The sequence below is a fragment of the Bolinopsis microptera genome, chromosome 11 (genome assembly GCF_026151205.1).
Source record: "Bolinopsis microptera isolate Bmic1 chromosome 11, MBARI_Bmic_1.0, whole genome shotgun sequence".
In the NCBI taxonomy this organism is placed as follows: Eukaryota; Metazoa; Ctenophora; class Tentaculata; order Lobata; family Bolinopsidae; genus Bolinopsis; species Bolinopsis microptera.
Genome location: NC_087082.1, coordinates 18,290,338 through 18,303,959, shown reverse-complemented (window position 1 = coordinate 18,303,959; position 13,622 = coordinate 18,290,338). Strand labels below are relative to the sequence as shown.

Here is a 13,622-nt window from a genome sequence, read left to right as displayed (position 1 = left end):
CTAGATGGTTACTGAACTTCCGCCTGTGAGGTCATTTGGGCTGCACAGATTTGGCGTATGGGCCTGTAAGCTCATGAAAGTAAAAGAAATAAAGGGTCATGGTAAAAATAGGCCATTTTTAATTCAAACTTTGTGACTCCCTTGCAGTATACAAATCGCAAGGTTTCTGCAGATTTTATTTTTCTAATTCAAGACCTTAAACGATAAATTTACCAGAAACACTCCTGAACTTGCCGTGCAGCTGGTACAATCTTTGTTTATTTGAGAAGCTCTTGAAACTGAAGAGTAATGAAGTCCTAATCAGTATAATCTCTGCCTATACTCGTGGAGCCAGCTTAAAATCTGGAAATTACGCTGCAACTCATTAGGCTTGGTAATGCTGGATGAATAATGGCAGCAACTAGTTTTACGATGGATACCCTCTACTCTTCCATGATTTGTAACTATTTTGGAGTCTTGGTGGCCGACTGGTTTTATTGTATTCTGTTTTGTGCATACCTCATCCTTTTAGCTCGTAGTGTTTAAGTTTTGTGTCATCTCACTGTACTAATAATATATAATATATTAATGTCAATGATGGTGTTAGGTTTTTCATCGAAACATTGTTCGCTTCGTCGTGATCTCCCATTTTTTGTGTTTTAGGATATGAATTTTCAAGTTTCATTATATTTTTCGTCTTGCTAGATGGATTGTGGTTAGGAGATCTGATCAGTTAGAATAGGGGACGAAGGAAAACAATAAAACAACTAAAAACAACAAAAAAACCAAACCAAACAAACGAAGACAAGCTGGATATTGGACGAACAAAGTGAAAGTGTAACAGAAAATGACGGGATTCTTCGCTCGTTCGCATTGGAAGAAGGCAAAGGAGGCAATACTGAGGCGGGGAGATTTGTATGATGACGACCCAGAGGTACAGGCAGAGGTTTGCTACTTGCTAGCATTAAGGCGGGTGAGGGTGGAAGAGGCGGGTGAGTGTGGAAGAGGCGGGTGAGGGTGGAAGAGGCGGGTGAGGGTGGAAGAGGCGGGTGAGGATGGAAGATGCGGGTGAGGGTGGAAGAGGCGGGTGAGGATGGAAGATGCGGGTGAGGGTGGAAGAGGCGGGTGAGGGTGGAAGAGGCGGGTGAGGGTGGAAGATGCGGGTGAGGGTGGAAGAGGCGGGTGGTGTGGAAGATGCGGGTGAGGATGGAAGATGCGGGTGAGGGTGGAAGAGGCGGGTGAGGGTGGAAGATGCGGGTGAGGGTGGAAGAGGCGGGTGAGGGTGGAAGAGGCGGGTGAGGGTGGAAGAGGTGGGTGAGGGTGGAAGATGCGGGTGAGGGTGGAAGATGCGGGTGAGGGTGGAAGAGGCGGGTGAGGGTGGAAGGGGCGGGTGAGGATGGAAGATGCGGGTGAGGGTGGAAGAGGCGGGTGAGGGTGGAAGAGGCGGGTGAGGGTGGAAGAGGTGGGTGAGGGTGGAAGATGCGGGTGAGGGTGGAAGAGGCGGGTTGTGTGGAAGAGGCGGGTGAGGGTGGAAGAGGCGGGTGAGTACTGAGGGTGGAAGAGGCGGGTGAGGGTGGAAGGGGCGGGTGAGGGTGGAAGAGGCGGGTGAGGGTGGAAGAGGCGGGTGAGGATGGAAGGAGGGAAGCCTTTTTCTAGACAGGACTTGGGGGTTTGGTTAATGAAAACATTTAACACTAACCATTCAATAAGTAAAATGAGATGTCGGAATGGGGTGTCGTCAGAAAACACGACATAAACTTTGATTATTTTTCACTCATTAGTTAATTTCCACCGTGTTAACATTATGAATTCTAAACTACAGTGCTCCTTATAATAGTTGTTTCCTGAAACAATGTATCTAATATTTCATCATCCCAGGTTTTGGAGAAGTTAATGTACGAATACGATCCCCGAACACGGACAGACGAGGGTATCCTCAGACTCTGTAAGGAGATAAAGGAGAAGTGGAGCGGAACTATGACCCCGCCCATGCAGTACGGGCTTAACGATGCTTGGAATAAAATCAACCAGGCCGAGGTTTGTAATTCCTTCGCTTTCACATACTTTTGTTATATGAATACACTCACAATCTTATAATCAAAACACAAAGCTTCAAAGCCGGTTATGAAAGTATAAATATACGTACATTAAAATCAAGTGCTATAATTTCTTGGGACTAAAACTAGGGACTACTCACTGGGCTATCTTTTCAATAAGATTATATCTCCGTAGAAGTAAGATATAAATACAGATTTCATAGCCACGTGTTCATCCTAGGTTCTTCAGCGATCACACGTGAGGTTGTGTTCTTGTGATAAAATTCACGGATCTTTGACTAATCTATTATCAGAAGTTGATGGTTGGTATTGTTAATTAACACAGTAAAACAACAATTGAAATTGTAAGTTGAGTGTTAGATTTGCCACAAACAAGGGTGGCTTTTGGCTGAAATTCTTTTAATCTTAATTAAGTAATGGCCAATAAATGGGTAGAGTGGTTAATTTCAGTTATGTTTACATTACATGAACTAATAAACTTATCAGCTAGAGTTTAGTCTTTATGTAGATCGCATAGATCTCGTAAGGCCGAGCATGATATTTTAACATTGCAACAATACAATTTTGTTTTAATCGGTAATCACAAAGTTAAAGTAAGCCATTTTGTTACAAAATTATATTTTTCGGTATGGTTACAAAGAGCTATTCAGTGATTAGACTATCAGATTAAGATAAGATGCAGATGGTAAATCTACCAGAAATTGTTTTCGTTACTAACACCGACAACTATATTTACTATATTGCTCCCATCATCACTCCTCATTTGAAGATTTGGTATGTGCCGTATTTCACGCTGATGTGAAATGAGGCATATTTTAAGGCGATCTTGGTGCAATTTAACATTATTAAATGATTCGGTTTTCGAGAGAGAAAAAAAGTATCACAGGTTGAGATCAGGTGCAGCAGAAACTGATGTTTTATATTAGCAGAATTACTGCGCAATTGAAAATTAATTGAGTCATTTGACACCAACTCCGAAATGAGAGTAAAATGTGAGGAACATTTCGCATCGGCTAAATATGTTGGCAAACCGTCCTAGGACTGTAAAAGTGTAATTATAAACCTCATGTTTTTTCCGTCATCAATATATTTTCCCCGCAGACGATGAAAGTTGAGTTTGCAATCAGATCAAATGTAACGTTTAATGGACTCCATGACGACGATTCTCCGATCCACGGCAAAGCAGTAACTTTCCGAGCCAGGGATTGCCTTCACATTAAAGCGGTAACTTTAAAACTTAATTACATTATGATGCTGTTTTTCTTTAATACGGATTTAATTGTTGAGTTCAAGGCAAGCATTGAGATCAGTCATGAAGTGAATGACCTCTGACAATTCCCCATCATGAAAACTCACAGTTTGTCCAATTTTATAATAAAATCTGATTCATTGACTTTGAAACTCCTAAACTTCAGCAATTCAACGAGGATTGGTGGATAGGACGTGTAGTAAAGTGCGACGCTCCAATCGGATTTGTACCTACGTGAGTCTCGTCTCTTTTAAAAAGTCTTTTAATCTTAATGCGAGGAGTTACTGCGATACTGCTCTGAAAACTGATGAAATCACCAATGAGTTCTAAATCTATTATACCTGTTTTCATTTCAGACCCATGAAGTTGAAGAAACTGGTATCAGAAACGTTAAATCAGCAAATAAACAATAAAGACACAAACACACTGTTAGTTCTATAATTTGCAGTTACCTTACTCGGGATTATTACGACAGGTTTATTAACGACCGGTTAAAATATGGTTCGGGGAAAAATATGGCGAAATTGCTCAAAACCCACCACATTTTCCCGGTCGCCATTTTACCGGTGTCCAACCTTTCAATTTTAGATTCAAAAATTTTGTCTAAGATGTAAATTTCCTTATTAGAGATAAGCAAGTTTAGAAATTTTCGCATTGCTAAAACTTGTGAAACAAGTCGAATTATCAATAATTGTTGAAAGTAGACAGAAATAATGACTCGTGGTTAATCAAACTAGATGGAAAATAATTTTTAACATTTGAAGCGTTATCTATCGATATCTTACTATATATAAAGCGAGACGATATACATATATTTATCCGTGCCATTTTACTGACACCACGGCATCAACTTGAACGCGAATTTCTGCAAAAACCGTCAAAGATATTGATTGAAATAAATTTTCGTGCACATACAGAATGAATGGTTAATAATTTAATATATATGTAGACCAAGGTCTGTGCACGGGATGCTTCCTGGAAGAATCCAGTTCTTTTAGCGGGGCACCCTACCTAAAGCCAAATTGAGATATAATAATCATATTCCTAAGAAATAATCAGAAATCGAATACCAATCAAATAATATGATATATATGAGTAGTAACCATATTTACTATGCAAAATGCCCCAACCACATAGTGTAAATTTATATAGAATTCAAATTCCATATCATCATTAAACCTCAATACCTAGTCAATATAATAGCCCAAGCAAAATTAAATAACTTCTTATATACCTTACTGTCATACTACAAATTAATTAAACATTTGAAATCTGTTGACCAGAGAATAAATTTCTAAGCCTAATGCAAGTGAAATAATTTAGATGCAATAATGAATGCCTAATGTGAGTATCATTTGTCAATGTCCTTGTAAAAAAGTCTGTACAAGAGATATGAGTAACTAATATAGAAGAAAAAACAGGAAGTTGTCGTCTGTTGTAAAATAAATAAAATATCTAGAATATAAATTAGAATATAAAATAACATTCAGTCAATGTGTCGTCAATAAACTGTACAATTATCAAATGTTAAAACTGGGTGATACAGTCACCAAAAATAAATACTAAGTATGATAAGTTAATAAATTAAATGTGGTCTATAAAACTACCACTAAGTATAATAGGTCAATAAATTGAAAGTGGTTTATAAAACTACCACTGTGGGAACCCCTTCTCCAGTTAAAACATGTCAGTCATGTGCAAAATCAATCAGAATGGTAAGGTGGTAAAAAAGGGAATATCTTTTCGACATAAATTATATATGCCTCAGATTTAAAAGAATTAGAAGTTACTTAGTTATCGTCGACTATGATTGCAGTGTAAAATTTTTCATATGAATTGTCGACGGTATAATTAGGGTCTGTTGTTATAGATGATAGTAGCTGTTTCTTATACGAATCACTAAAGCTTTTAACATCGGGCAGATTTCGTAGATCTGTTGGAACATTATTCCAACATTTTGCTCCCAGACCCAAGTATTGAAAGTTTTTATGTGATGTTGATCTATTGACATAAAGATATACAACTGAAACCTTTTTGACTGGGTCAAATGCTTTAATGGCCTCCAAATCAGCATGAAAAAATAAAAAATTGGCCAAGAAATAGGAGTTTTAGAGCCCAAAATTTGGTACCCCAAGTGGTTTAAATAGGTAATAATTGTTTTAGTCTCTTGAGTCTTGACACCATTTTAGGGTTAGACGGGTTCCTGCTAGTTAAGATAAAGGGAGAGCTGTTTAGTCTTCCAATAAGTTGTAATCATCTTCGTTATCTTCATCTGGATCATCCGTTTCATCAGTTTTAATTAATTTAAGTTTTAATTTAACTGTTACTTTTACTTTGAGTCCTATTTCATTATGTAGAGATAGTCAATACCTAAGAAATTAAAAATTGGCCTATTTAAATCAAATTTGACAATAAGGATATATGACAAGAATTGGGCAAAAAGGTGAATTTTTTGCAATTTTAGCCAAATGAAGTCGAAAAACCTACAAGTGTCCCAATAGTCTTCTTTAGTGAATATAAGACAACGATTAAAATATGAGCACCCATACCCCTTGGGAACCCTAAAAGCTGAGTAGGCGGGTTTATTAACGACCGGTGAAAATGTGGTTCGGGAAAAATATGGCGAAATTACCCTAAACCCACCACTTTATCCCGGTCATAATAATCCCGAGTAAGGTATTCGTTATTTTTCACCACTGGAAAATATAAATCATTTTAACTTCAATATGAATGAAAACTGAAAAGGTTCCCTTTTTAGTCTAAGTCCAACTCGTTCTCATATCAAATATCCTCCAAATGCAGCAGCTGCTAGTCTCAAAGTCTCAGACTAAAATGTTAACCCTAATTCCCCCGCAGTAAAAAGGCCCATTCCTTTGACAAAGACCCGAAAAAGCCAACGCCGAGTCAGGAAGTGCAAGACAAACTTGACGGTAGCACTGAAAACATCTCCCACATTGCTCAACAGAGGATATCAGAAAAAGATTTGAAGGTTTGACTATTTTAATTGGTCGTCAGTAATGTGCGATGTTTTTACAAATACCCTTGCTCGTAGTCTCAACCACTAATTTATTACCGTAATCCCAAATAATTGAATGTTGCCTTCATTATGACATCTGACCCTAGTCTCTACTAAGCACTTTTCTTTCCAGGCCCAAGGACCTTACGAAGCAATCCCCCTGATCAGACCCATCGTTCTCTGCGGACCTTCTCTCCGTAACTTTGATGTGACAGATCTCATGCACAAAGCTCTGTTCCACGCTCTGAAGCGAGCTTTTGGTGATAAACTAGAGGTGGTACATATTGAGGAGAAGTGGTTGAAACCCTTTCATAACGCTCTAGCTAACAAGACGCTCGTGGGGACAACCGGTTAGTATTTCAAATTGTTACTAATGTTAATAATTTTAGTTTTTAGTGAATGATAGTTTACATGTTTATATTTTCCATTCTCCCAAAGGGCCGAGACTTTTTCATTAGCTGATTTCAAATATGATCTTATCGGCTCCATAGTTCACTTAAACATAATCCCACAGAGGCAATGGATCACGTGATGCACCAGGTTTTCACAGCCTCCCAATCTTTTAAGCTCTTTTTATCGACCTGAAGGTGAACAGTCCTACTGCTCTGAAGAGAAGTCCTATCGCTCCTCTTCTTGTTCATATCAAGATTGCTAATATGAAGGTTGGTTTTCAGGTGTCATTTAGGCCGATCTATCTCAGATAGTATATGTTCTTAGCGGAAGCCCGGCTTTAAATTCCACACAATACTAAATTGGCGAGATGTTTTAATTGTGACAAAATATGTCCCCCAATTGATATGATCTTGTACTTTGTCTCAGATTTTACAGAACCTAATAAAAAGTAGAGGTGCGGATCAGAAGCGAAGTTCAGCCGCGCAGGTGTACACAGCTCAGAAACTGTGCGACCTGGACAAACGGGTATTTGACGTGGTCCTAAAGGAATGTAACTTTGAAGATGCTGCAGATCATCTCATTACTTATTTGAACAAGTATTATGAAGCTAGCAGACCCACCCAGGCACCTAAACGATCAGATCAGCTTCTCAGAAGTTCGCTTAATCCTAGTGAGTTTTACAACTTATAATGAAAACTCAAGTCTAAGGTTGCAAATTGATATTGCTATAAATACAATTAACAAATTTTGAGCCGTTACTCAGCAACATTCTGACACCTTTTAAGATGTTCATGATACGAGGTTAAAACATCAAGGATTATGTCCGAATCTAGGAAGCTTCTCAAGAAATTAATTGTTGAAACGTTAATCAACATTTCAGCTTACTGGTCCAGAATTGTCCCTAAGGACCTTATTAGGAATACTATCTCTAAGAGTGTAACAAATGATAACAGTTACGATGTAACTAAAGTGGTGTTGGCAACATAGCTCCCGAAATCAGATGTAAATTGTGTCCGCTTTGAATTGAACTTTATGAAATTACAAAAATGACCACCAATGTTTAACGAATTTTCAAACTCTTCGCCCGTTTGACAATCTGTTTTCGGTTTGCCTCTCAAAACTATTGGTAGTGTTCATGTTCACAGCTTACGAGTGGCACTTGTAACGAACGTTGCACTGATTTCATATCTAACTCTTATCTTGTTTTATACTTACTGGTTTAAGCGAATGTCAATGTTTAGATCTTATGGTTATGATATTCTCTGAGATGTGTTTGTAAGAATTGAACCTCTCATCTAATCGTGAAAATCTTTTCAGATATAATGAAAGGATTAGTCGTCAAATCACCGTTTGGAAGTCGCAGAAACAACTCCAAACGAGATAAAGAGAGAAATCAAATGGATTCACCGAGAGGTAACGAAATTGTAGCCAAAGGATAAAGTTTGCAAATAGCTGCGTTTGGTTTAAGAAATAAAATCGTGCCAAAAATACTTGAATTGTAGTACGAAGACCGTTAATTGGTATTTATTTGTTGTTTAAAGATGATTTTTGATGATGTACAGATATGATGTTATTTGTTATTATTTAAATTATACTTATAGGTGAAACTTTATTTATAATGATTTGAATGAATTTATGAAATTTTGATGCCAGTGTAAAATCACCACGATTTGAACGATGAAACATCTTTGAAAAACCCTGAATAAAACGTTGGCCTGTATCTACAATTAATGAAATTTGTAAAATTAAAATGGGCACTGTGCATGGTGCAGGGGTTTTCGTAACTTTAGAATAGTAGTACCTGCAACTGTAAACTGCAGAAAAAAACGACTTTGAGAGTTTGGTGATTAGCTGAGAATGTTAATAGAATTTGTACTTTCTGCTATAATGTAGATATCAGTATCACTAAGATTAATATAAGCTCTTTAATTTTATGGTTTAAACTTAATGAACATGAAAATTATTGTATTTTTTGTTCAAGTTCAACCTTTTAAAAGTATCACAAAAACTAATTTCATCGTGTGTCGTGCGTCGTAATTTTTAAATAAACTATTTAATTTTTATTGAAGATTCCACTCAAGATTCCTTTGCAAATCTTCGTATAAATTCAGATTTGAAGCACGAAGTGCAATGCTGAATGCACTACTTCATACTGGCCGTTGCAGCGGAATGCAGAATGACAGGCTGAGCGCCGCCCAGTAATAGGGGGTGCTCCATAAAAATAAACTTGCTCGGTTTTTAAAAATTTTTGTACCATTGTTTTCTAGAGACTTTGAGAAATTTCACAATACCAAATTTGTCATACCTTTTTGGTAGGGGGTGCACGATAAAAATAAACTTGCTCGGATTTTAAAATTTTTTCATTTTTGTACCACTGTTTTCTAGAGACTGTGAGAATTTTCACAATACCAAATTTGTCATACCTTTTTGGAAAGATCAGTGAGTTTCACCTAGGTGCCATATTTGATGGTGCGCGGCTTTTGGAGCAAAAGTAGCTGTAAAAGTCGCGTAATTTGACCAAATTCGTCCAAATTTGACCATTTTTGTCGTATTATTCGGATTTATCTCCAGTTCCTTAAATGAGATCATTCTGGAAATAGGCGACGACCTTCCAATAGGGCTTTTACAACTGTCCGAAAAATTTGGTGGATATCGGAGTTGATATAGTGATCAAAATGGGGCAAAATACGCTGCTTTTAGCTGCAACATAATGTCTGATGGTTGGATCATGGATATGCTTTAAATTTTTCGGACACTTTCCTTGTAAGTCTATGATTAAGCTTACCAATTTTTGTTGCAATTAGAGGTCGGGAAGGATACTCAATATCTATTTGTTTGAAGAAAATTGTGCTGGCCGAAATTAGCGCTAAAAAACCATCCTACAGTCTGCACGCGCGGCTCACTGTCGATGGCGCACTACCTATTTTTGGAAAGATCAGTGAGTTTTGCCTAGGTGCCATATTTGATGGTGCGCGGCTTTTGGAGCAAAATTAGCTGTAAAAGTCGCGTAATTTGACCAAATTTGACCAAATTCGTTGATTTTTGTCGTATTATTTGGATATATCTTTAGTTCCTTGCATGAGATCCTTCTGAAAATTGGCGACGACCTTCCAATAGGGCTTTGACAACTGTCCGAAAAATTTGGTGGATATCGGAGTTGATATAGTGATACAAATTGGGCAAAATACGCTGCTTTTAGCTGCAACATAATGTCTGATGGTTGGATATGCTTTAAACTTTTCGGACACTTTCCTTGTAAGTCTATGAGTAAGCTTATCAATTTTTGTTGCAATCGGAGGTCGGGAAGGATACTTAATATCTATTTGTTTGAAGAAAATTGTGCTGGCCGAAATTAGCGCTAAAAAACCATCCTACAGTCGGCACGCGCGGCTCACTGTCGATGGCGCACTACCTACCAGTAACTGTATCACTTATAGCGGCAGTCAGCAGCAGTCAGTTAACGGGTGATACTCGTAAAATATTTGTTTCAAATATTGCATTGTTTCACTTTCAAATATTAGTCCAATTAGCTTGGCGCGCGCGCTTCTACTAAATCGCTCGCCCAAATTTTAAGAAAATTCTTGTGAAAAGGCCCTTTGTGTATGAAATTGATCTAAATCGGTATATTTTTGGACGCTGATTCAATTCCGAATCACCCCCATGACTTAGGGTAAAAACACTTCCCAGGAGAGTTATGGGCAAAAAACCGTTTTGGTCACGTGACAGGCTATATAGTAAAACATGAATTCGATTGTGCATGTTTAGGGCTCGGGTTAGGGTTGTGGTAAGGGTTATGGATATATAATATATAATAATAGCTTCGGCGCGCGGGGTTATGGTTGGGATTAGGGTAAAAACCGTTTTGTACGGCTGTAAAACCATAAAACCAAATTAAAGTCATGTAAAATTTTTGGGCGAGCGTATTAGTAAAAGCCCGGCGCGCGTCCTGGTTTCACCAACCATGTGCTTTCGCGCCACTGCGGGCGCGCTTGTTTCACAAGTCAGGCGGGCGCGCACTACTGCAAGCGCAAGGGCTCTGGATAGAGCAACGTCCTGGAAGGTTATAGACCTACAAGCAGTCAGCAGCAGTTAAAAGCTAGCAGTTAGCAGCAGTTTAATTTTTTTGCACTTTGACACCCCTGTGGGCATGGCAATTGCTTTGCTCTAACCCATAACCAAAGCCCACTCGCTTGTAGTAGCGCGTGGCGCGTGGCGCGACCCATAACCAAAGCCCACTCGCTTGTAGTAGCGCGTGGCGCGACTACCGAAGGCGGCAAAAAAGAAAAAGTATATTTTACTTGTGAAACAAGCGCGTCACGCAGTACGCGTAGGCACATGGCTATGTGAATATAGTGCGCGCTATTTTAACCATGTCATCGAAACGCGCGGGTAATTTATAATTAAATGCATAAAAAGCACATGCAGGCAAATAAAAAGTGTATAAATTATATTTTAATTCATACTCAATATTATACTACCAAATACGTAATAGTGTGATATGAGTTGCTCTAACCAGAGCCCTCTCGCTTGCACTAGAGTATCGCGCGACCGCTTTTGAAACAAGCGCGTCACGCAGTACAAGGAGACTCGTGTGTCATGGCTAGGTGAATGATATGAGTTTAACTGTAAGTTTACAACCTACCAGGACGCGCGCCGAGTTGGACTCGTCGACGGTCCTAATATATGGAACAGATATTTTACGAGTATCACCCGTTAAGAGTTTAATTGAAAATTTTAAATTCAGATTCGGATGAATTTGCTACCTAAAGTTATTGAGTGTAAAGTGATTAATCATCATCATCAACGTTCAGCGTTGACAAATCAAAACCAAAAATCACTGTCGGTGTCAAAACAAATTTGGTTCACCAGTACAGCTAATACTTAAAGATTTATAGAAATGTTATTCAAAGAAAACTGTCGTGTTGCTTAACCTAGAACTAACTCAATAAATCTGTAAGGTGCTTGTCAACCCTTTCATATTTCATTTTACAGTTCGTAGCTCTGCTATCATGATTTTGTGATGTGAAGCATTATTTGATACGTGGCGACAGGCTATATATAACTATGAGGCAGCATGGCTCAGCCTGTAATTCCGCATTCTTCAATTTGTGTCCCCAGGACATAGCATACATTATAGCAATACAATTTGTAAACGACCCGTTAGAACTCTCGAATGCGCATTCGTGGTGCACCACTGGAACATAGAATTGATGGCACAAGCCAGTGGCATAACGTTGCCTGTTGGCGTCTCCCGCTGAAAAAGTGCCCCCCTTTTGGCCCCTCCCCTTTTGGCGCCCCTCCCTAAAATTGGACAAATTAGATAATTTAAGAGGATACGCCTGTTTTTCAAAATTGTCCCACATTCAAACGACGATTAATAAAGCAAAAGTTAAAACCCCGGGCGATAGGGCGCCCCCTAAGATGACGCCCCCCCCCCCCCCTACACAGCGGGGTCGGCGGGGCCACTGGCACAAGTGGCATGCTTTTATTTAGGAACAAACTTGGTTGGATTGCGTAGAAAAGACAAAGGAGTGAAGCTTTTCCATTTATGGTGTTGTCACATGTTTAAACGTATTTACTGAGCTCGAATCAATGGTGTAGATACTATCTGCATTACCATAAGCAAATGTTATATAATGTATTCATCACTCTTTGGATCTTCCAACAGCTTTCGTGTGAAAAATGGCCAACAGGTAACGTTATGCCACTGGTATCATGGCTGTTGTATCAAACAGTTATAAGAACTGTTATTTGTACCCAAGTGGGGCAAAGTAATCCCTAATAGTTACATGTGGTATAGTTTTAGTCAATGAAACGATAAGTTTTCAATGAAACGATAAGTTTTATTTTACATTCCTTCAATCATAAATAAAATAAGAGCTTAAACCACGAATTAGTTAACTAGAAGTGAACTAGTGAACTAGTGAAGTAACTCCATTACTTGCAAATCCCATTTGTAAATGTAGATCAAGTGAGTGGCGATACTTGAGTGAAGTTAAATTGCTGTATTATCTAAGTTCTACCTGATGCAATCCCATGGTTACCAATGAGGAGTTGTAAAAATAGAAGGTGGACTGCTTCTATGAGTTTATTTACAGCAATTTTATTTAAAAGGCAATTTGCAATTAGTAGAGGCGTGGTAGTTAAACATGCAATGCGATTGATAACACTAAGCTTTAACGCCTGGAATATACTATTATAAGTATAAGCCGTTATACATCAGGTCATGTTTTCTAGATCCGAGGCATCCATTGATAGATGGGTTCTGATGTGCCAATGATAATATGGTGCTTGTCATTGGTGTGCACCAGCCTGGTAATTAGTATATTTTTTTGTTGTTGTCATGGGTTTTCTGATTCCTTAATGGTTTTACTGTATTTAGTTTCATGATCATTAGCTTATCATTCTGTGTGTCTTCATTATTTGTTTGTCATAGATTATTTGTTTGTCATAGATATTTGGGGATGGGCAACAATTATTGTTGTAGTGTTATTCACCATCTTTTAAATATTCAATTTATTCTTGTTACATTTTCACCAGTTGGTTTATCATAAGGAATTTCAGGCCATCTGGTTAATACTTTACTCAATTATTAATAATAATAATAATAAGTGATTCTTTCTCCCGTTTTTCTTCCCTTGCGTTGGAAGCCCTGTCTCTTTTAAAAACAACCACTTTTTTAGATACACACAGTCTCTACGCCTTTATCCTCTGGTCCCTAGGGTCAGCTGACTCCGGGCCAGAGGAAAATTACCGATTGCCAAGGTTTGATGCCTAGGCAGTCGAGACCTCTTATTGAGACCCGATATAGTAATAATAATTTAAACTTATAGATTATAGTGGCACAACAACTTAAAATGCACAGGTGTGCCACGAAAACAAGTCAGGATACAAGAAAACCTGAAAAGCAATCCACATTTAGGTTCCA

General features: G+C 38.4%; 3 protein-coding genes across 6 annotated transcripts in view; 2 read left to right on the top strand and 1 right to left on the bottom strand.

Annotated features, from left to right (window-relative positions):
- LOC134823261 (voltage-dependent L-type calcium channel subunit beta-1-like) overlaps nucleotides 1–8,697 on the top strand; it is a 30,759-nt gene extending 22,062 nt beyond the window's left edge. For 2 of the 4 annotated variants that reach the window (XM_063834659.1, XM_063834657.1), the window contains 9 exons: nucleotides 1,858–2,016; nucleotides 3,138–3,260; nucleotides 3,452–3,519; nucleotides 3,642–3,713; nucleotides 6,142–6,274; nucleotides 6,435–6,651; nucleotides 6,816–6,963; nucleotides 7,121–7,364; nucleotides 8,012–8,650. In XM_063834659.1, the coding sequence (XP_063690729.1) occupies nucleotides 1,858–2,016; nucleotides 3,138–3,260; nucleotides 3,452–3,519; nucleotides 3,642–3,713; nucleotides 6,142–6,274; nucleotides 6,435–6,651; nucleotides 6,816–6,886 (843 nt within the window). In that variant the 3' untranslated portion in view covers nucleotides 6,887–6,963; nucleotides 7,121–7,364; nucleotides 8,012–8,650. Of the gene's footprint in view, nucleotides 1–1,857; nucleotides 2,017–3,137; nucleotides 3,261–3,451; nucleotides 3,520–3,641; nucleotides 3,714–6,141; nucleotides 6,275–6,434; nucleotides 6,652–6,815; nucleotides 6,964–7,120; nucleotides 7,365–7,574; nucleotides 7,697–8,011 lie in introns of all 4 variants that reach the window. The other 2 variants (XM_063834656.1, XM_063834658.1) reach the window with 2 other exon arrangements.
- Nucleotides 1–13,622, bottom strand: part of LOC134823189 (polyunsaturated fatty acid 5-lipoxygenase-like) — a 1,185,970-nt gene that overhangs the window by 435,431 nt on the left and 736,917 nt on the right. The window lies entirely within an intron of this gene.
- LOC134823715 (voltage-dependent L-type calcium channel subunit beta-4-like) lies at nucleotides 6,958–8,133 on the top strand. The gene is made up of 3 exons (XM_063835248.1): nucleotides 6,958–6,963; nucleotides 7,121–7,349; nucleotides 8,012–8,133. Exons 1-3 carry the CDS (start codon nucleotides 6,958–6,960, stop codon nucleotides 8,131–8,133), a joined length of 357 nt encoding a protein of 118 aa, XP_063691318.1.